This window comes from Castanea sativa, chromosome 1 (genome assembly GCF_040712315.1).
Source record: "Castanea sativa cultivar Marrone di Chiusa Pesio chromosome 1, ASM4071231v1".
In the NCBI taxonomy this organism is placed as follows: Eukaryota; Viridiplantae; Streptophyta; class Magnoliopsida; order Fagales; family Fagaceae; genus Castanea; species Castanea sativa.
The window spans coordinates 11,942,011-11,966,216 of NC_134013.1; the positions used below are offsets into that span (position 1 = coordinate 11,942,011).

The window sequence follows — 24,206 nt, forward strand, 5'->3', positions numbered from 1 at the left end:
ACTTGAAATTGAATTGTATAAGTTTAAAATGTAAGTTATTGAGATATCAAATTATAAATTGATTGTAATTAATAGTCTATTTTATAGTAAGAGTACAGATAGTTTCTAACCATACAAAAGTGGTGGATCTAATTTTTGTAAGCTAATAGACAAAAATCATTCCATCTAATTAACTTTAATAATATAATTTCAATTCGAATATAAGTTAATAGATTTATGAAGGGGTAAAAAAAACTTTTATCATTATGTTTACTATATATGGGAAAAAAATGAGTTAATCAAGTAATTTGCCAATAAGTTCAAGTTTTTTCGACCCAAATTTTTTTTTTAATATGTAATATAATTTAGCAATGAGCTCAAAGTTGGTTCATTTTAAAAAATAAATTTAATGAACAGTACCAAATTTTTAATACTTGCTCAATGCAACTTGGTTACAATGCTATACACATGCAGGATGGAACTAACGTCACCAATAAAAAGGTTGGCATACAAGGTAACTTTCAAGAGAGAGAATGACAACTGACAAGTTATATTACACACAAACACTCTCTTAAGTGATTCAAGACCACAAAGGTATCCACAAAATAGTTTGATTCTTTTCGCTTCTAAAAAGCTCCATCAAGAGATTAAAGACTACTACACCGGTTCTCGCCCGCCCACAGTTCAGACATACTAAACTGAGCCTCGAGCTCATCAAGGTCAGAGTTCATGACAGGGCCTAAAATGATATATATATATATATATATATATATATATATTATAAATATAAAATGAGGCTAAGTTTGAGCAACTACTTTTGTGTGTGTTTATCATGAAATGTCACACGAACTCACTGTGACCTTTAATATAAGCACCATAAAACAATGTAAAACGAGACCAGTTCCTATAAATTTCTGTGATATATAAGGAAGAGAAATTACAGCTACATGTACCAAGCTTTCTATGATTGCAATGGCCATCTATGAAACCCAGAAAAGGAGATTCAAAGTAAATCAAAATTAAAACAATAAACCTAATTTTTTTTCCCTTCAGCAATTAATCACAAGAATCACATTACATCCACAATGCCCTCAGCTTTATTCAGTTAATAATTCCCCTCCCACTAAAGCCAATGGGCTGACCTACCATTCTGGATAATTTTAGGTAACGTAAGCATCAATTCACTTGGTTGGACTTATGAACCGATCCAAAGAGAGGAGGAACCGTAGATAAATAAAACACCGACTATTTCCATGGTGGTTGCTGATGTTTGTAGTTAAACGGATAGGATTCCCATCCACTATCAGGTTCCTTCCTTTTCCCTCCAACCCCAGAGCTTGAAGAGGGTTGTAAGTTCATCCTCGTATGCTCCTCCACAGACCTGCCTTGACCAGGAATGAAAAGCTGCCTCAAATTCCCTGAGTCTCTATGCCCTCCCTCCACCATGTATCCTGAATTTAGATCAAAATTTGGACGGGATGGCCCGGGATTATTTAGACCTGACTGTACACCACCAATGCTCACCATGAACGGTGGCTGTGAGTAGGAAGGTGGAACAGCTGGTGCAGACCCCAAAACAACAGGGGTCCCTCTAGAATCTACCATATATTGCATTGAGCCAGAAGGGTACATGGCTGAAGAGAAAGACATGGCAGTCCCTGCTGTCAGCCCATTGTAACCAAAAACAGAAGAATGAGTATAGGACATTGTTGGAGCCAGCCCCAAAACCCCCCCTGCTCTTGCCATGCTAGCATCCACTGTAGGCTCCATAGTCTTGCCATTTGGCAAGGACAATGATTGAGAAAGAAAATCTTTTCTATTGACTTCCACTCTGGTGCCCATGATAGAAATAACAGGAGCATCTGGTTTAGGTCCTCCATATGCATTTACAAATTGGGAAGGCTTAATAGTCCCGTGATCTGAAGCATCATTTTGGATATAAGGTCTGTCATTCAAATCAATGTTCCTCAAAGAAGGCTGCATTGATGATGATGACGAGGCAGGAGATGGGCTACGATGGCTATTCTGGTTGTTAAAGAGCTGTTCTCCCATCTTTGAATCCAGTGTTGGAGCATCACCATCATCACCAAGACAGTTCAAATCCAACTTCAGCCTCCCTGATCTCATTGGGCTGACTTCAACTGAGGATTCCCCAGAAGGAAGGCCAGATGATGGGGGAATTTGTTTTCCCAACTCATCTCCATCCTCGGCTACATTCAAATCAAAGTCATGGAAATCCAGCCTCTGCTTTGAACTATCACGGGTTCCTGTAACAGGAGTCTTATCACCATCAGGAATTCTACGAGGAGATGCTGGGCGGAAAGCACTAGTAGCAGCACATCCTTTCCATCCAAGAGTCCCTCCAAACTGCAAAGGTACCATTGGCAATTCTTGAGCTGCTGATGGCCTTGAAGCAGAGGGTGCAGAGGGGTTCATTGGAGAATCCATTTCATCAGAGCAGACTTCTTGATTCAGATCAAAATCACAAGGGCCTTTCTCTGTGTTAACCTCTAGTTCTTGAGCTGCCTCAGTCACCAGAGAGGACTCCATATCATGTGTGGAATTTTCTGGTTCATTGTCCAGATTATCTGAATTAATTGAGCCTCCCTCCCTATCGGGATTTGTCTCAGTAGAGTGACTTTTTCCAGTTGCCCCCTCTTGTGGCATCTTGGCAGGTAGGTCCTGCTTTCCATTTATAGAATCTGGGCTGCCTGGCTGCCTGATTCCACCTTTCAAGATTTTCTCCGAAGAGGAGCTGCAGAATGGTTCCCTATAATCCACCACTTCTCTTTCTACTTCTTGAGCAACTTGCCGAGCGACTTCTATTGCATCAACTATGCCATACTCAAGTTCACTATCAGACCTTCTCTTGTCAATCACAACAGGGCTTTTGGTATCCCTTGCTGGCTTAGAAAAATCAGAAGCATTTGTCAAATCATCACCCTCATCACTACTATGCCCCTTATCTTCATCAGCTTCTCCAATGTCTTCCATCCTGGACAAAGTAGAGTCTAATTTCTCGGGCTTTCCCAATATACTCCCATTGGTGGACAAGTCTAGCAAAGCATTAGAACAACAATCACCATCTAGACCAGTAGTCTTGAACTCATTTCCACTGCAACGATTTAGAGGTCTCATATCATCTAACCTGGTCTTAAAATCAGATGCAGGTACCCTCACATCATCAAGAGTGGTGGTTTTCCTGCAGACATCCCTCTCATTAGCATCAACGCTATTCTGTAAAGCAGGCTCCCTCACAATCTTCTGCGCATTTGCAGCATCATCACCAGAACAAGCAGCTCCAGATTCCAATGCATCAGATGCAGAAGAAATCTCGGCCATATCCAACTTGCCCGAAGAATTGTCAGCTTCATGCACTTGCTTCTCAATTTTAATTGACTCATTCAACTTGAGAACATCTGCAATTACTTCATCACTGCCTTGCTTTGTAACTGCAACACTACCAGTCTCAGTAGAAGTTGCTCCATCGGCAGCACAAATGGGGGATTCTTCTTTGATAGAAGAGTTATCTCGCAAAGAGTTTGAAAAAGAAGAGGAGGCCAAAGGGTTTGAAGGTCCGTCTTTGGTGTCCTCATGGTCAGCTGTTATGTGGGAGCCAGGCTGATCATTATGATTTGGGATCTGTACATCTTCAGTCCTTTCTGGCTGAAGATCATCTGATCTTCTCAAGGGCAAGATTTCATCTCTGGCAGGTTCTAACACATCATTTTCTTCCTTAGCACTTTCTGAATTAGGATTTTCAGAAGCAGATTGCCCACCTTCCTCTCCAGCAAGCCTTCTATTCCCATCCTGAACATCCTTTTGAATTGCATCACAATCCTTACCCTGTTTCCACCTATCAAACAACATTCTTGCTCCTTCCTGAACCTTAGAGCTATTGTGGCCAAGAAGATTCTTGACAGTAATCCAAATCCCTGAAGATATTGATCTCTCATTGTCTATTTGCAACTTTTCAAGTGCTCGTAGCAGAGCTGTGATTGACTCTTCTGCAAAACTCTCACTTGTGTCATTACCAAAATTTTCAGCATCCTTCAACCATCTATCAATAAACCAAAGTCCATCTAATTGTATAAAAAGATCAAGACAATCTTTATTCTCGGTGGCAGCAATAGTACTTGCAACTGCAGCCCACTGCCTGGTTGCATCACCAACATTTTTCATAACACAATCTTTGTCCTTCTGCATTACATTGAGCAGCTCCTCAACTCGAGATGGGGCTGTGAGCCCATCTTTCATCTCGGTCAAGGTAAAAAAATCCTCAAGCGTCATACTTCTTCAAATACAAAGTTTCCAGGCATCAAAGAAGTTCATGTGACATGCTGGTACTTTTCCTCCCATTGGAAAATGCTATAGAATTTCAGGATAATGTTTACAAAAACCTGCAGAACATGACATCAAAAAATGAGTATTTTTGGCTAGCAGGGGGTTGATGGAGGACGAGAAATATAAAATGGAATTTGTACGAAGTTGGGCCAAGCAAACTTGTTAGTACACAATTATGTTTCCAATTTCATGTCGTCAACAACAACAACAACAACAACAACAAAAGTCCGCAAAGTTTTCAATTTCGTTGTCCAACTTTGACTGAACTGCAAGACCACCATGTGTACATTAATTGGAAACCAAGAATAGAATGCACTAAATTACAAGTACCGAGTCAATCTAGCCCAAAAATGAGGACAAACCAACCAGATGATAAAAATCGACTCACCCAAAATGATTTGCAGATTTTGAAAAATAGAATCATTTCATATGCTACCAAGGAGAGAATTCAACTCTAATTCCTTAATTCTTTTGTCCTCCAGATGGTGAGAGCAAGAGAATTTGCAAGAACATAAGCGAAGAACTAGTACTGTAAGTTCAAATAAAGTCTCATTCTCCACAAAATTATGTACATTTTTAGTAATGTCAAAACCAAAACATAATTCGACTGGCAAAAGGCCAAAAGCAATAAAGACCATAAATCAAGATGAAGTATTATAGCCATAAACCAGACACAGAATATAAAGAAATAACAATTGTACATATCATGAGAGAATAAAACATGCACAAGAAAATAACTATGCACAACTAGGAGCATGAGAATTTGCAAGTCCATTGATGTGCATAACTGGCATTAACTGGAAGCATCAGAATGGATTACATCACAAATCGAATATTCTGGAGAGGGTTTAGAATTCAAAGGGAAGGCTCTCAGCCACCAAACTAAATTAGAAGGTTCAAAAGGTCATGTGACCACGTGAAAGAAGCACACTTATTTGTCAACCCATATCCATCTATCAGATACAGTTGTGGCTTTCCTATTTATTCATCCCCATCTGACAAATTTGGAAATCCAAGAAAGTTTCCCGTCTCATGCTTAATAATCAGAAAACTTGCTAATTAACTAAACTAAAAGCTTTCAACAAATTCAAAGAGAAGAGGTATCTATGGTCCAACAATCAATGATCAAATTACTTTGGCAACTACAAGCCATATGAAGCAACATTTAAATTAAAAAAGGAAATGCTAAATATGTAAAGAAAAAACATAGTTGATGAGAAGAACTGGGTAATATTTGTTCACAAAACTACAAATGAGGTTTAAAAATATCAAACCAAGAGAACTACAACCAGTATTCTAAAGAAAGTTCAACAACCTAAATTTGTAAGCCCATTTACAATTGTAACTTATGAACAAAAATATCCAAAAAGCTGTAAGGCACTGAGGTAACATAGTTTAGGACTGGAACGAAGGCCATTTTGAACGTGAATTGAAAATACGGAGTCAATTTTTGGGATAAAAGGGGAGGGGGGGGGGGTGTGGGGGGGTGAGGAGGGAAGATTAAATGACAAGTGAAGAGTGCGAATACAAATAAGCATTTATGATTTCTCAATTAGTTAAGCCAAAAAAATTCACTATATTGCCTTTCAGATAAACTACAAACTAGACTATTTTCTCCATCTAAACTGAGCAAAACTTGTACAGGACAAAAACTACCAATAGTGGCATAATAAATCTGCTGAACCAGCAAGTAGCACATTGAACAGAATAGCCGCCAGAACCTAATTAGTAAAGAATACATTACAAGACTACACTATATATGAGAGAATTTTAGGAGGAGAGGCTATACTATAGTGGATTGGTGTTGCATGTGCCAGTGTAGTGGGGAGGCAGTGGATCACCTTTTTGCTTCATTGCAGGAGGGCTCATCAGTTGTGGATTTTTGTATTTATATCTTTTGGAATCTCCTGGGTTTTACCAGACAGTATGAAGGATCTTTTGTTTGGTTGGAGGAACTAGATGAAAAAAATAATGTTAGATGTTTGGAATTTGGTTCCGTTATGTTTAACATGGATTAATTGGCAGGAGCAAAATAGCCGTACGTTTGAGGATATGGCGAGTACGGGGAACCAACTCCTAGCCTCTTTGTTTGCACTTTGTTTGATTGGTCCTATGCTTGGGGTTTCACGAATAGAGATTTCATTCCTGTGCTTATTGAATCTCTAACCTTTTGTACAAAATCTTTGTAATTCTTTTGGCTACTTTTGCTCTTTCTGCATGAAGTAGTTTTTTTTCAATAAAAGTTTTATTACTTAAAAAAAAATTAAAAAATAAAAAAAAGAGAGAGACTATACACTATATATGGGAGAAAATTGAACCCACAAAAAAAAAAAAAAACCTTGAATAGGCAATCCAGAACCCTTTCTTAGAAGTTTTTTATTTTTTTTGATAAGTAAGAAGAGAATATTATTAATAAAAGAAAAGCAAGAAAAATACAAGGAGTTCACAGTAGTGAACGGAGGAAAAAAAGAAACAGAAAGACAGAAGCAGGAATTGCGAAACATTCTACCATTAGACCCACAAAAGGGTTTGAAAATAACGGCAACAAAGTAAACTTGTTTATTTTTTTATACCAAGAACATGAACTGTAGAGTGAATATTATTATTAACTATCCTCCTTAAAGCAGTCATAGCTTATAAAAGAACTTGTGGTTGTCGACACTAGTTAAATTTTACTAATGAAAGGTTTCTCGTCTCCATAATACCCTTCTTCCCCCCAAACATCACAATACTGTTCTCACTTAATACATTGCCGCTTTGGACAATGCAATATTACAAATCCCAGATTGAAAATCTTCTCTAAGTTGTCTGAGTGAGAATTGGGCTTGCTTAGTGCGTTATAACTAATAGATGTCAATGTAAAGATCAGTTATCCAATGTCTTCATGGAAGTATTGCGAGAACTAAATACAGGAGAAATGAAGAATATGGAGCTCTTTAGATCTTAACAAGCATGATGGCCATGTATGTTTATACAGCAGACTTCTTTGGGCTCTATGTATATTTATTCCTTGCTTTTTATCTTCTCTTTTTTTGTATGGGGGGGGGGGGGGGGGGGTCGTTAGCTCAGCTAATTGTGTCTTCCCCGGTACTTAGCTTCCACCTTCTCTTTGTTTGATACTTATACAAAAAGAAAATATGACCCGAGGAAAAAAAATAAAAGGAATTTCAAAGGACAATGATTTACTGGGCCATGAATCAATGATAGGAACAAATGAATAAAAGAAGTGTTCGGAAATTTTTTCCAACTAAATATATCTGTCAAAAGGGCCAAAACTAGGAGAATTACATTGACAAATTGGCAATAGAAAGTAGCAGATAATATATGTGAAAAACAGATATTATTTCAGTGTAGAAGCTTAACATTCTACGATACTTTGTCTATAGCATGTTTAGACCTGCATATCATCAGAAGCCTAAGACTAAGGCTAAACCAAGAAAGAGTTTATGAGATTAAGACCTGCATGTTTAGACCTTGGGTTTATTAGGTGCAAAGTCTTCTTTTTTCTCTCAAATACAAAACTCATTGGCACTGAGCATGAGGGAATGCAGCTTTGATGAGATTTCGAAAGAGAAGTACCATTCGGAGTCTTATAGAGTTTATGAGCTTTTATGTGTGGACTTTAGGTCCAATTCAATTAGAAGTATATTTCCCAAATAAAGTAGGAGCTATAGTCCTACTAGTTGAGCTTAAGAACTAGAGATCTTCCCCCTCCTTACAAGTGAGGGAGAGGGGATTCAACCCCCAAGTTCTCTTTAAGGGGAGAACTGGGCAATGCCACTGAGCTACAAGGCTCTTGGCAGAACTAAAGGTCTATACATGTGTGCCTTTATACTCAAGTAATTCAAAGTTGATCAATTGAAAATGTGAGTGTTTTGTTTAATGGAAGGCTTGTGTTCCTAGAGTGCTTCCCATTCTCCTTTTTCTTCCTTGGGTGCTGTTCTTGTCACTGTTCACAGCCTAAGGTCAGATTCAACCTCAGCTTCTTCTCACCTATTTTGCAGGCCCAAATCAAGACCTTTCCTAAAATACCACATTTTACCCTGCCCAGAATTCCTGCAGTCCATTTCCTTGTTTCAGCCATTCAAATCCAATTTTCGAGCCATATCCAAACCATAAACTCCAATCACAACCTCACATAATCCTAAGCCCTCAACCCGCAAATCTTTCAAATCCCAAGTCTAACAAAGCAAAAATAGACAGATTACTTAAAGCTGTCCTGTGTCACTCTATATGTAACAAAAACAACAGTGTGAAGAACATAACATGAAAATTACTTTCTCACTTTCATCTGTCAATTATTGGCGAAGACAAAAATCTTCAGCTGTGTGTCACCAAGTATAGAGTTGTGAACATGGCAGGCACTAAGTATGTGTTCCTTGTTACGTAAACTATCAACAGTGAGTAGAAGTTTCCTTACTAAAAAGATAGACCTTATTCAGCTAAAACTAAGTCCAATGAGTTTTCTTCTTCTTCTTCTTCTTCTTCTTTATTTATTTATTTATTTTTTATAGCAAATAAGTTCAATAAGTTTGAGCAATTTGGATTTTGAGTATTACATTCAACTTCCTAATGTAACAAAACTTCTAAAACAATAATAGAAGACAAAAACTATGAGTGTAAATCAAGGCTCGTGTAAATAAAACTGCGATGTGCCCGCCCATCCAACCCCAAAAACTAAAAAGATAGGAAATGCCCCATGTATATAACATTGATGATTATGGAAAACAGTCAATGAAGTAATAAAATACCAAAAGCTAAATCCATTAACAGAACTCTAATTACCAGTTGACAATGTCAAAAAATAAATAAAAAATCGAAACTCAAGCGCCAAATAAACAGTAATTCAATCCTGAAAAGGCCAAAGAAGCCAAATCAAAACCCCCAAAAAACAAACTATATTCAAATAGCAAGATTAATAAAACTTTAGACTCACTAAATCTAAACCAAAAGGAATTTCATTTTCTCTACAGTAATAGATAATACAAAACCAAGAAATTAAAGCAGCAATTACCATAAGCAGAAAGTACCAAACCCTAGAATTCAAAAATAGCAGAAACGAGAGCTCGAAGAAAACCCTGGCTTCATAGCTTTTTGCTCGAATGTAAAATAAATTTGATAATTAAACATTTTTATTATATATATAAAAAAATATCAATTAATTAATGCTCTTTGAGAATGGTGATTAATAACGCTAATCCTAAAATTGGTAACAAATTAATCACAACAAATTCGAAAACGAAAAAAATAATTTTTTTTTTCAAAAAAACGCAATAATTACAAGCGTGGTATGAAAAATTCTTTACCTTTTCGTCAATTGTATTCGAAACCCTAGCTCAGACTCAGCCTGCGAAACCAAGCTCAACTCTCTCTCTTTCTCTCTCTAAGACTAAAAAGACTTTCTCTCTCTCTCTCTCTCTCTCTCTCTCTCTCTATTCAATCGGTGATTTTGTGGTTTCTCTCTCTAGAAGTTCGATTTCTAATTTCTTCTCAGTTTCTCTCTCTTCATAAAACCCTCGCTTTGTCCTCTCTCTCTCTGTTAAGCTGTTTTTTCGAACAAGCGAGAAAAGAGCAACGTTTCTAACTTTCTTCTTCGACAAAATTTCGATTTTTTCTTTTTTTAAGGTTTATTATTTTATATTTATATTTATATTTATATGTTTCAATTTTATGGTCGGTTATAGTTCGCTATTGGTTAAATACACGTGACAACAAGAATTCGCTGACTCGAGCGAGTCGACTCGGTGTGGACCGGCGTGACCGGTGAACCGGTCAATATTGTTAGTTTCTAGGGAATGTAAACAAATAAATAAATAAAAATATGGATTAGAACTTTAATTTATTTTATTTTAAAAATATTTATTTTATTTCATAGAAGAGACTATGAGTTGGACTTTAAAAGAGGCAACAAAAAAAACTGTCAATTCCGGTATGCCTCTTTTGTGGGGCTTTTTTATATAACGAGTTTTCGGAGAAAAGAAGTGAGGGGTGGACATGGTCTTACATATATTTATATAAGCTGCTGAAAAGGGAAGAGGTTTCTTCTTGTCGCTATGTAATTTTGTATTTTGGTCCCCTTTCTCAATCACGTGCCACACGCGTGAGAGAGAATTGTGCTATGACATTAAAATTTGTGCAGCATGATTTTTTTTTTTCTCTTACTCTTTTGGGGTCATAGTTTGAATGAATTTTATTTATCTGCTTTAGGACTCCATAGCATATATTCTATCACCAAACAAACGAAAACATAGCATATATGATAAATATATCTCATCTTTGATGTATATCAATCAAATGAGTGTTTTGTGTGTGTGTGTGTGTGTGTGTGTCAGGGGTACACTACTACACTACTACACTACAGTCATATGCTTAAACAGTAAAAAGTTTGGTTGGCATATGAATTTTGAACTAACAATTGGACCACACTTGACTTTGTTTCTTCTTCAATCAAAATGGAGTACTTGTTTAGAGTAATTATTGACTTTATTTATTTTTTTGGTTCACTCTAAACTTATTTGTACAGGGGTTAGTGGATTGTTATTAAAGGAAAATGTTATTAATATAAAATTCACTAGCCAACTCAAGTCACTCCACCTACCCATTTTTTCGTTCATTAAAAAAAAAAAAGTCTAATGTGAGTTTATACTTTTTTTTAGTAAACAGTAATATTTATTTGTGAGTTTATACTTGATAAACTAAGCTATATGTCAATTTACAAACATACTATACACGCAATATTCATGAGGATTAGATTAGGTTGTTGTGATTTTTTGCTGGAAAATGTTTTTATATAGATGACCCAAAACATGCCATTGCTATGATTATTGATAGCACACATTATTAATTGTGAAGGTAATTAATGCATTTTCTCATGCCCATAAAAACCTTAACATTTTTTTAAAAAAATTTTTTGAACACCTCAAGAGCAGTACATCCTAATAACAACAACATGCTAACAACCAATATTAATAAAAAAAATATTATGTAAATAATATAAAATAAAAATAGTGCCTTTAATATAGAATTAGGGGTGGGAAAAACATATGGAGATAATGTCTTTTAAAATATTAAAAACAGGTGCATAAGGTCGTAGAAGAACTGAAAAATCCACAAAGGCCGGGGGAGGGGGAAAATACAAATAATAGAATCCATATACATAAATATACTAGAGGCATGAACAGAGAATATTATGGATTGTGAAATCCTTGTCATTTTAATAAACATTGTACTTAAATAATCGTTACTAATTGCAGGCACACAATAAGATGTATTTAGGAGGCTGTTTGGCCTGTCTTAAATCACATCAACAAAGAATATCATAACTGTTTTAAGAGAAGTTTTAGTCCAAAAATTATTTCACAAATTTTTTGCCACAATTCTGACGTGACAGATTGTAAGTAGTTGCTTTTTACTTATACATGGATCTACCTTTCTTCTCCACCGGTCATACTCCACGACATCACAATTGTGACAAAGAAATTGTAAAATAGTTTGTGGTCCTAGTATTTTTCCAGTTTTAATTATATTTAGTTTACTAACATTGAGTCAGCTTTGACTCAAGATATGATGCTTTTATCTCCTTCTTAATAAAGTTACGATATTCTTATAAAAAAAATTAAAAATTTCATTAATAAAATTATAATTTGAAACTAAATATGTTCCCTTAGATTCTTTATGATAATAATAATAAAAAATGTTATTGTCAAAAATGAGTTTTAACTTACTTCTTTCTTCCCTCAAAAAAAAAAATTTACTTCTTTCAAATTCAAATTTACCTTCCCTCTTAAATTTGAAATAATTTTCTTTTAATGTTTTTACATGTATATTCCCACCATAATCTAGTTTTAAATTTGAAAGTTTCACACATATGTTACTAAAAATGGTTCATATCCAATTTTAAATAAAACCTATTTCAAATTAATTTGGTTTTATTTTTTGGATTCAACATTGTATTATAATTGAATTGGCTTTATGGTTTGTCAAATATTCCTTAAAAAATGTATATTTTTCATGTGAACAAGGGGTGTTAATACATGATAATGGTCTACTTGAATATATAATTGCATCACACATGTTATTAGTAGCTAATATTTTTTATCAGTGATTGTGATATTTTTTCTTTTCTTTTCCTTTTTTTTTTTTTGTTGAAAAGACAGTGATTGTGATCTTTTAATACTCAATAGATAATTAACATTTGCAGCACGAAACTATTACCTTATCTTTTTATCTTAATCATTTTCTTGGGGTTGATGTTCCTTTTAAATCTTTTTACAGACTCGAATGGAGTGATAAGAGTGGTGTGTTTGTTAGCCTGTTAGGGTCTAGGGGGTGCATGAGATACATAGTCACATTCAAAAATTGCAAAAAGTTTAAATCCCAACACGAATATGAACTAACAAATGGACCTCACATAGACTTTGTTTTTTCTAATGTTAGAGCAAAAATGAATCAAACGGACCAATGAGTACTTGTATACTCGTGCTTTGAGAATAATTATTGACTTTATTTTGTTTTTGTTTTATATTTCTCCCTCTATCCTCTATTTTGACTTAAGGTTAGTGGAATTCTAATTGGGGCGGATGTGTTTAAAATAATAAAGTATTGGTTTTATATAATTTGAGGTCTAAGATAATACCTTTAAGTGAGTTTTAATATTTTAATATTAATTAAATTAATATTTATTTAAATTTATTTTTTATATAAAATAATTATTTATGTAAGGACATGTTCCACTCCACAATTCAAATGGAATGGACAATGACCCAAAGAGTCCAAAATAATGAATTTGTTAAAGAGTGGGCCTAATACTGAACATTCAGTGAGTTAGGTGATAGGATAGTTAATGGATGGATAAACAAAACAAACAGTTTGGACAAAGAAAAATACTTCTTGGACAGGTCCGAGGAAGGAATGCTCTTATATATTCCTCTTGAACTTATACAAATATTCAAGTTCTTAGTTACACATTACTTTTTTTTTCTCTCTCTCTCTCTCAATCTCAGATGCCCCCCTCTGTCATGGGGTTCTTCCCTTTTGTATATCCTTCTCTTCTTTCATCCCAGCCCTTCATGTGTAGATTAGATTGCTAATCTTCTTGATACTTGTCCCATCAGCACCTTTCTGGATGTCTCTGTGGGTAGCTGTAAGGCTGGAAACTATTGTTCAAATATCACTTCCACATTAATGCGGGTAAAAGGTTAGATGCAGAGCATTTAATGCAGAACATTTAATGCAGTGGTAGCAGCTTTCTGACCAAATATTTCCCATCTCTTTGGTGACTCACCTCTCACTAAAGCTTATCCTCCCAAGCATGGTTGCCCACTGCCTAGGGCTTGATGGGTGGTCAGACCTTAGGCCTCTAATCTACCTTCCGAGGAGGGGTTGCTCCTCGGACAAGATCACTTGTTCATTGTGACCCGACCTTTTCTTCGGCTCAATAATCTATTTGTCTTCGCCAGTAGTTATCTGTCCTCGGGCTATCTGACGTCCTCGGGCGCGGCCTATGGCCCAACATCCCTATCCGAGCCATTCATCCCTATAATATCCCCTTGAAATTCTACTATTTATCTCCTTGGGGAAAAGTAGGATTTCGATCTTTGGCAGTTGTATCTCCTACACTCACGTGATTTCCTCACGTGTAGGTGTCTTTTCACTTGTAAAGGAGCATGCTCCTGATGCTTCGGTATCTAGGATGCCTCCGCATTTACGCCATACAACACTCTATCCCCTATGTTCTACGGTATGATGAAGATCATACGGTGGAGGTTTTTTGTGGGGATTTGAGTGAGAACTCTCCCGCTTACTTTTCCCACCCCTATATAAGTTACTTGAAGAGTTTGGATGCCCCACTTTTTGAAGCTTCAACTCTCAAGAATCAATTCGAGGTGCCTTTTTCAGATTTTCGTAAGTAGCCTTTAGCTTTCCTTCTCATTTCTAGGACCTTTCCTTCCTCGGCCCACTAATTTACGCCTTAGTCGTTCAACACTCCCTCTTCACGTCTTAAATGGGTAGGTTTGCTAACTTAATAAATATCCTAGAGGGCATAGAAAACTTTAAGGCCCGTTAAACATTCCAGCTGGGGTTTTGATCTGGCATTACCTTCAAGGGGAATGACATGCTTTGAGATTGGCAGGGGAAGTAGTAATTCCCATGATTGCCTTCATAGAGGGAGGGATAAGGATTCCTATGGGTAGAGTGACTAGAGATTTTTTTATTACCTATCGACTCTGCCTGACCTAATGTGCCCTAAACATGTTTAGGATACTAGGTAGTGTAGATGCCCTTAACGAGAAGATGGGTGTAAACTTCACCCATCACGATGTTAACTGGATATATAACTGCCAGAACCTTAAAGGTCAGGGATATTATCTTAAAACTAAGGTTCATGAAGTTAGACTCATATCGTGTCTTCCCGTCACTAACAAGGATATGGACCAAGACTTCTTGATTGTCTTGGTAGACTGGCATGATGGACTTCATTGCCCAACATGAGATGGGGAACCAGGTTGGGTACTAGGTTTAGGCTCACTATTCCAATATTGCCCAATTTCTCACTAACTGTTTCTTACTCATTTTTTTTTATTATCTATGAGTTTATTTTTCTCTGTTCAACGATTTCCTGCTCTAAAGACGCTTTCATTTTTGGGAATTTCGTAGATAAGCACTTTACAGCCCCAAACCTTTATCTTGTTAATGAGCCCGACCTGATGAGGATACTCCAGTTCGAGATCTTTGTTCACTCCGACGGACAATTGCAAGCGGCACATGTCATACTGGGATACAAACCCATCTCCATGAGCTTCTAAGCCCCTAAGTACATGATTAAAGTAAAAGATCCTTGGTTGCACCAAATTAACATTGTCGTTCCAGGATTTCTGATTGGCCACATACCTGAAGGTACCTACCAGGTTTAACTACCTTCTCAGTGCAGTGCTAAGGAAAAAGCAGCCTCCTCCCACCTGATTTTTGAAGAAGCAGTCAAGGTAGTTGAGGTCTCGGATTCCGAGGAAGATTTCGAAGCCTTTGACCAACCTCAATCCTCGGAACCCTCAGGTGCCAACTTCAGCCACCTTCCTCTTGCTCAAGTTAGCAGTGTCCAAGAAACTTCCAACTTCCCTAACATAATGGTGCTACAGAAAAAGCCAAAGACGAGCCTAGTCGCACTCTTCAAGTCCCATGCAGGAGGGTCGGTCCCTGATGTAGCCGTCCAAACCCAACCTCCCACTCCTTTCCCCGCCCACACTTCCCAGCCTGAAGCTGAGGACAAGAAAAGAAAGCAGGATAAGAAGGGCAAGGATGTGGTTGAGGAGGGAGAGGCCATCCCCTCCAAGGAGCTCAAGCCCCAGAATGGGGCCAAAATAGCTAAGGGAGCATAGACGAGGTCCTCAAGTGAGGGAACGATTGTAGAGAGAGGACATAATCATCGCCCTAAGGTCCAAATCTGGGATCCCCCCTTGGTGTTGGATGGAGCTCCTCTTCCCCTAGACTCCTCCATAAGGGACATCCAAAAAGGGAAGGCAGGCTATGTGGCCAATGCCTTGAAGTAGCCACTATTGCTACCTCAAGACATGGCTGACTTGAGGTCGCTGAAGAAACATGAAGTGTTTCTAACCTTTAAAAGGGACTTGGTGATGGTAAGCTTTTAAGTTTTTTTTTTTTTTTTTTTTGACTTAGTATTCATGTCATTTTATCTCACTTTCTCTTTTTCCCTTTTTATTTATTTATTTTTAAAGGCAATCCAAGCAATGCATATCGCCGAGGAGTTGGTAAGTGACTCCCACAAGTAGATGAAGGAGGAGGAGGGATGACGTATAGCTGCCATTGAGGCATTCACTCTAGTCGAGCGAAGGATCAAGGACCTCAACACCAAGCTAATTGAGGCCAACAGAGACAAGAAGAGTGTCGAGGCAGCTCTAGAGGGAGTCGAGAGGCAAGCAGAGAACTAGCACCAACAGTTGTGCCAAACTGAAGACCAGCTTACCATTGCCAAAGAGCAGATAGGGGCTCTAAAGAAAAAGCTGGATAAGTAGAGGAGGCTGCTGCTAAAGCTGAGCAGAGGGATACGAGGTCTGGTGATAGAGACCGAGGAGAACCTTAGGGCCCAGGTCACTTGGGTAAGTAGAGCCTATCGCCTCCAAGTGTGGAATGAAGCACTAAACCAAGCTGGGGTGGATGCTTCTTCCACATTAAGGAGGGCAGAAAATGTCTACCATCCTCTAGCACTCCGTGTGACAGGCCCCTTCAGTTCTCGAGTTGAAGTTGCTCCCAAAGCACCTGTGCCCAGTCAGGCTGCCCCTGCTATTGCCTTTCCAGCCCCTACTGTCCCTTCCAAAGAGGCCGACCAAGCCAAAGTTGTGGACAAGGACAAGGAAACAGCCAAGGACAAAGTTCCTGATAAGGAGCCAACCAAAGAACCAACTAAGGACTCTTCCAAAGAGAAGGGAGCATCCCAAAGCTAGGTATTGGTGCTGGCCACGCCCACGCTCCCCTTCACCACCAAGGAAGACCCTAAGAGTAAGGGTGTAGTTCAAGCAACAGCGTCTGAGGCTCCTGCTCAGACTATAGCAAGGGCCAATCCTCCTAAGTCTACCTAGGATTTTTTTTTTATGTACTTATTTGGTGTATTCTTTTTTTAACATGTATTCTCTTTGCCCTTTTAAGGCCTTATCTAATGAAAAGTATCAAGTTTCTTTGCATCCCCAGTGTGTTTGTGCTAAAGAAAATGTTGTCTCATGATTGAACATAGTTTAATTATTGTAAGTTCAATTTATAACATCTTCCAATTGAAGTATAGTATTGCCTTTAACCTTGACAGATATCTATGCAGCTAATAATCTAACATTTAAATTCCCATGCAATTGGTAACTTAATAAGTTAACTACCAAGCACTTGACCATTTATAACTTAACTTAGAAATATACACTATGTACCTGAGATACTTAGCTCAAAAGATTGTGTGTGATTTGAGGCTCCATTCTTAACTCCAAATAGATGTAAGACGTTAATTTATCCAAGGTATATGGTCCAAGGAATACGGCTTAGTGAAATGAGGTTTACTCAAGAATATTTAATGAATATACTTGCAAATGCTTTAAGTGATCCTCATGGACATTTCTTCAGTTAGGATGTTTCGACAAGAGTCTTCATTATCTTTTAGGGATAGGTCGGGTGCTAACTTACCCAATGTATGTGATCCAAGGAACCAGGCATGACCGAGGTCCTATTTAACACTTAGGGGCATCGGATAATATTAATTTACCCAAGGTATGTGGTTCGAGGAATCAGGCATGACTAAGGTTTTGTTTAACACTTAGGGGCCTAGGATAACATTAATTTACCCAAGGTATGTGGTCTGAGGAACTAGGTATAACCAAGGTTTTGTTTAACACTTAAGAGCATAGGATAGCATTAATTTACCTAAGGTATATGGTTCGAGGAATCAGGCATGAATAAGGTTTTGTTTAACACTTAGGTGTAAGGAAGTATTAATTTACCCAAGGTATGTGGTTTGAAGAACCAGGCATGACAAAAGTTCTGTTTAACACTTAGGGGCATAGGATACCATTAATTTACCCAAGGTATGTGGTTCGAGGAACCAGGCATGACCAATGTTCTGTTTAACACCTAGGAGTAGGGAAACATTAATTTACCCAAGGTATGTGGTCCAAGGAATCAGGCATGACCAAGATTTTGTTTAACACTTAGTAAGGTAGGGAAGCATTAATTTACCCAAGGTATGTGGTCCGAGAAACCAAGCATGACCAATGTTCTGTTTAACAATTAGATGAGCAAAATACATAATATATAACAATAGAAACAAAGAATGGTAGGAATGTCTTTCATTATTAATAGTACCTTCATAGGTTATTTACAGTCCATGGACGTGGTACAACATTTTCATTTAGGTCTTCCAAAAAGTAAGCACCTATACCAGCCACCGAGGTGATACGGTATGGCCCTTCCTAGTTGGGCCCCAGTTTTCCCTATGATGGGTTCTTTGTAGTACCCACAACCTTTCTCAATACCAAGTCACCTGGTGCTAATGGCCTTGCCTTCATACCTGTATCATACCCCTGCTTAAGCTTCTGCTGATAATATGCTAATTAAACCATGGTGGCTTCTCTTCGTTCATCAACTAAATCTTGGGTTTTCTCCAATAACTCATCATTGTTGTTTGGGGTCAATAAGCTTGTCCTCAATATTGAAAATCCAGTTTCTAAGGGGATTACAACTTTGGACCCATAAGTCATTGAGAAGGGTGTTTCCCCTATTGATTGACGAGGTGTAGTTCGATATGTGCAGAGAACGTGTGGTAGCTCCTCCACCTACCTACCTTTTGCTTCGTCCAACCTATCAAACCACCTCATTGCCACTAGTCCCAAACTAGAGGGGAATACCTTGCACATCAAGGCCTCATCTTGGGAGTGGATTGCCATTCGCTGGTTAAAATGACTAACATGCTCCACTGGATCCATCCTTCCATTATACATGGTAAACGTTGGCTAGGTAAACTGCTGTGGAAGTTTTCCCTTCTGAATTCTTTGTGTAAATGGTGATTTTGAAATTTGGTGCAAAGCCTTGCTCATAACATCATTTCCCAAGTCCCTATAGGTCGGGCTTCTACTCCTTTGCCTATAATGGCGATCTTCATCACAAGAGAAAGACTCACTAGGGGGCATCCTTTGATCTGGGCCTATAACTATCATTATCATCATCATCAGACTAAGACCCTGAGCTTGAAGGAGTCCCTCTCTTTCGCTTACGGCGCAGCTTCCTTCTTAAGTGATCAATCTCCAGTTGCATGTTCTAGTATCTTCTCCATAAGACACATGACTACCACTTCTAGAATGGCTCCTACTAGTATGGGTGGTGTGCACTAACTTCGCGGTCCTTCCTTCGTTCAAGATTAAGGAACTGATCTTGATGTTGGGATCTCACAAATTCCTCATGATTTGGCCCTGAACCTACCATGATTGAACAAGCTCAAGAATGTTCAAACTTCCCATAGACGGCGCCAATTGTAAGGACACGTTCTGCGCCACAGCCCAAATGGAATGAACAATGGCCCAAAGAGCCCAAAATAATGAATTTGTTAGAGAGTAGGCCTAATACTGAACATTCAATGAGTTAGATGATAGGATAGTTAATGGATGTATAAACAAGATAAACAGTTTGGACAAAGAAAAATACTCCTCGAACAGGTTCAAGGAAGGAATGCTCTTATATTTTTCTCCTGGACTTACACAAATATTTAAGTTCTTAATTACACAGTGCTTTTTCTCTTTCTCAATCTTAGATGCCCCCCCTCTGTCATGGGGTTCTTATTTTTTATATGTCCTTCTCTTCTTTCATCTCAGCCCTCCATGTGCAGATCAGATTGTTAATCTTCCTGATACTTGTCCCATCAGTACCTTTCTGAAGTCTTTGTGGGTAGCTTTAAGACTAGAAACTACTGTTTAGGTATCATTTCCACATTAATGCGGTTAGGAGGTTAGATATAAAGTATTCAATGCGGTGGTAGCAGCTTTCTGCCTAGATATTTCTCATGTCTCTGGTGACTCACCTCTCACTGAAGCTTATCCTCCCAAGCATGGTTGCCCATTGCCTAGGGCTTGATGGGTGGTTGGACCTCAGGCCTCTAATCTACATTCCGATAAGGGGTTGCTCCTCGGACAACATCACTTATTCACTGTGACCCGACCTCTTATTCGGCTCAATAACCTATTTGTCTTCGCTAGTACTTATCTGTCCTTCGTCTATCTGACGTTCTCGGGCACGGCCCACGGCCCAACATCCCTATTCGGGCCCTTCATCCCTGCAATTTAAAATCCATTATTCTCATTTTTTGAAATGCAAAATCACTAATGAATTTTTATATTAAAATTATGCTAACATCTCATATTCAATGGATACATATAGCTAATCTATTTCATCTTTTTTGTGATATAAATAATTTTAAATAAAATTTTATCAATTTTAATTTAAAAAAAAAGTTTTCTATACTCTATAGAAATAATTGTAATATATATTGTCAATAAAATTCTAGAAGCAACTAAGAAAAAATAAATTCCGTTTTTTTATAATACAATTTTAGTACATCAATCGGTATCATTTCTTCTGGTAAAATTTCTTTTAAAATTTTTAGTCCTAAAAGTAAATTTGAACTATTAATGTTATACTAAATTTCATGTTTGTAGAAAAATAAATTGAGATAAATGACAAATTTTTTTTTGGGTGCAAACTATCATCGTTTAGTCAGAAGTCTAAAGAGTTAAATTTACATGAACTTTGGGTTATTTGCTAAGTGACATGACAGAAGAGCTGCCCCTCCTTGTACCATCATTGATGATTAGCTATTTAGCTATTTCTACTTGAAAATGTACCATATTCATGTAATATTTGAGTTTAACTTATATACATTATGAAGGATAAGTTTGGCCTCAAACATATTTGAAACCTTAGGCTCTAACCACCAATAAAAAGATAACATGTATTCTATCATTTGCAATGCATATGACTTATTTAATTGATTGAATTAAGTGAGTCATATATATTGTAAATGACGAAGGTTATTGTTATCTTTCTATTGATAGTAGGGCCAAATTTTGTCCTAAGCAAATACCCAAGACCATGAGGATTACATTTGTGTGATTATTGGCTAGAGAACGTTTTTACATTGATGACCCAAATCATGCAATTACTATTATATCTGTAAGCACAAATTATTACTAGTGACCCCATATATGCATTTTCTGGCATGCCCAAAAATATCTTAAAAAATTAAATAATTATTTTAACACCTTAAGCAGCACATCTAACAGTAACAACCAAAGCAACACATCTAAAAATAATAACCAATAATATGCAAAAAAGTAAGATGTTTAACGTAGAATCAAAGGTAAAAACAATATTGGGAAATAATATTTTATAATAACACGCTTAAGGTATGAGAAATAATAATATATTAATTGCAAATTGCACAAGATAAATGTATTTTAGATATGCTTAAGACTGAGATCAATGACCTGCCAGAGGAAGAAGAAATATACTAGATAGATGCCAAATGGTACAAATTGTACCGTACAGTGACTCTACAAAGGCGACCAACACAAGAAGAATTTCCTTGTAGGATTGGTCATATACTCGTAAACCCGATCAACCTGGTTCAGCCAAAAGGGTTGCGGACGGGTCTAGTCAAATGGGTCGATCAAAATGGATAGAAAAGGCTGGGTGGGGGGGATTTGTGGGCAGGTGACCCAATCCTACCCCAATATATATAAATTACATCTTGCTTTTACACATGTACACTTTCTATTGGCTAATTAGATTATACCTTAAGTTTTATAATTTATCTTGGGCAGCACGTACACAAATTTCAGTTAAGAAAAAAAAATATACTGTGTTTAAAAACATGCGTAAACTAACAATTAGTTTACATTTCTATTTTTACGTTACTTTTAGTAGCTCTTGCATATGGGTGCTTATAATTTGAGTTGGATTGAGTTTGATGTTAGTCAGGGACGGATCCACACTAATGTATATAATGTGATAAAATTTTAAATTTTGGTCCTAATAGCCACCAATTAAAAAAAAATGGTATACATATGTAATTTGAAAAAAAAAAAAGATTTGCCCTTAAATATATATATTTTTGGATCTCCTCTGAAATAGCGTCGAGTTTTATTTTGATAAATATGTTGAAATGTTTAAGCAATACTTATTTTATATGATATACTTTGTTGACATTTTTATAATATCAAATGTTTAAAAAACACTTATTTTATATGTATGAAATAGATGTTAGTTTTTATTTTCATAAAAAAAATTTATTTTAAGCTTTGGCCTTTAGGTTCAAATCCTGGTTCCGTCCTTGATGTTAGTCTACCATTCAACCCAAACCTTTCGAGAGGGGAACTTTCCTACGCATTGCGTTTGGCAGATAGGATCACAGGATAGTTTCTTTTAAACCCTATTTTCGAATAGATGGCAGATGTCAAATGTGTGAATGAGTTGCATTCTCACTAGCAAATACACAAATACCATAAACCAAATAAACCATAGATTCATATCCCAAATTCGTAATCCAAGAATGACATAAAATCTCATTGCATTGCAGGTCCAAATTGGCACTACGACAATTCACTCCAACTCCAATAATAATAGAACCGCTCCTAGAAACCAGAGTTATATGCTTAACAAACCTGAACGTGAAATATTTATATAGGGTTTAAGAAAATGTGGAGGATTTGTTTTGATATGGTACTACATTGGACAAATATGAAAATCAAGCATGATCTCGACTATTAATAGGCGGTGACACAAAATTATTAAAATTATACTTTTTTTTATTAAGGTGTTAAATTATGACTAGTATAAAATCATTTTTATATAGTTTTGCTATTAACACTATTTGTGTTGCATATTAACTACGATTTCCGACGTATCACCTCAATAGATTTTAAAAGAGTTGTGTGACTTCACACATTGATTTTGTTTATTATGGTATTTAGTATTTACTAAATCAAGTCAGCTTTACCATTGCCCATGTTGGGCTGTATTGGTACTTCCCCAAGCCTTAAGGGCTTGAGGGGTTTGACCGTTTGAGTAGCCCCAAGATGGGGAGAGGGACGGGTTTATTTAATTATGAAATATATATAACTAAAGTCCACCCAAAAAAAAAAAAAAAAAACTCCTAATAAAGTCAGCATTAAAAAGAAAACCAAAACCACAAATCTTGCAAACTTGCCAGGTTAATTTATATCGAAAATAAACACTTTCTTTCTTCTCCGAAATTTTTCCTAGATTCAATTTTCATTATTTGTGAACCTTTGTTATGTCCCTAATTTTTGTGCATTATTTATTTTAGCAAAAATCATATCAATGAAATGAGGCCCAAGTTGTTGAGGTGCACTGGGTTTTAAAAGGTTTATCACTCGAATTTTGTGACTTGACATGGTCATTTTCGAAAGAGTAAGGTAAATATCAATTTACTCCTATAAACCATCTTTGCATACAAATGTTTAATTTGTGATATCAACAAATTATTGCAGAAGAAATATGTATTTTTGGCACATTTGTTTATAAAGAACCTTAGTAAATTTTAAAAGATATAAGCAAGGTTCCTAGGTGACTCAATCAATTCAATCAGGTAGTAACCGCATTTTTTGCATAGTTCAACTCTTTGGCAACACGAAATTCAATCGTCAAGCTCTTTGACAACATAAACAAATCACATTCTATTTTAATCAAGTAGTAACTGCATTTTTGCATAGTTAAAACCCTTTGGCAACACGAAATTCTATTGTCAAACTCTTTGACAGCATAAACAAATCACATTCTATTATATATTTTTAAGTAAAAAAAATAAAAACTGAGATTGTCTTTTCCTCTTACCCATATCGAACAAAACGTGCTGAGCTAGAACATCTTTTTTAATATTATTTTTCAATCATTTCAGGCAGCTAACAATAATTCTATTCTAAGTTCATATAATTGATTATTTATTATAGCATTTTTTAATCTCTGAATTTAATAAAATATGGAAATCATTCTATATAAAAGTAATAATTAAAAAAAATAGCATACAGTAATACCATGAATAATTCCGTAGGAAATTTTATTCGGATAGGAAAGGGTATCAATGGATCTCACAGTATTGTGAGTTGTGACAAGACCTCCTAAAGTTAATCATTAAGAGGGGAAAAAAAGAGATAAGAACGAAAAGTTTGAGCTAGTCAGTGGGGATTGAGACCTTGAAAGCAGTCTTAATTTCTTTCCTTAGTCCTAAGTCCTAACCATTATGGCTAATTTAGAATAATAAAGTCTTATAGAAAGCATTAGGATGGTGACCTCGCTAAATATTCAAGTGGCCCATGGACCACACA

At 36.6% G+C, this 24,206-nt stretch overlaps 1 protein-coding gene across 1 annotated transcript; it reads right to left on the minus strand.

The window, feature by feature from the left end:
* Positions 1-880: 880 nt before the first annotated feature.
* Positions 881-9,905, minus strand: LOC142614268 (uncharacterized). The gene is made up of 2 exons (XM_075786854.1): positions 9,630-9,905; positions 881-4,379 (listed from the first exon to the last, which is right to left on the minus strand). Exon 2 carries the CDS (start codon positions 4,267-4,269, stop codon positions 1,225-1,227), a length of 3,045 nt encoding a protein of 1,014 aa, XP_075642969.1. The 5' UTR covers positions 4,270-4,379; positions 9,630-9,905; the 3' UTR covers positions 881-1,224.
* Between the last annotated feature and the right edge of the window lie 14,301 nt (positions 9,906-24,206).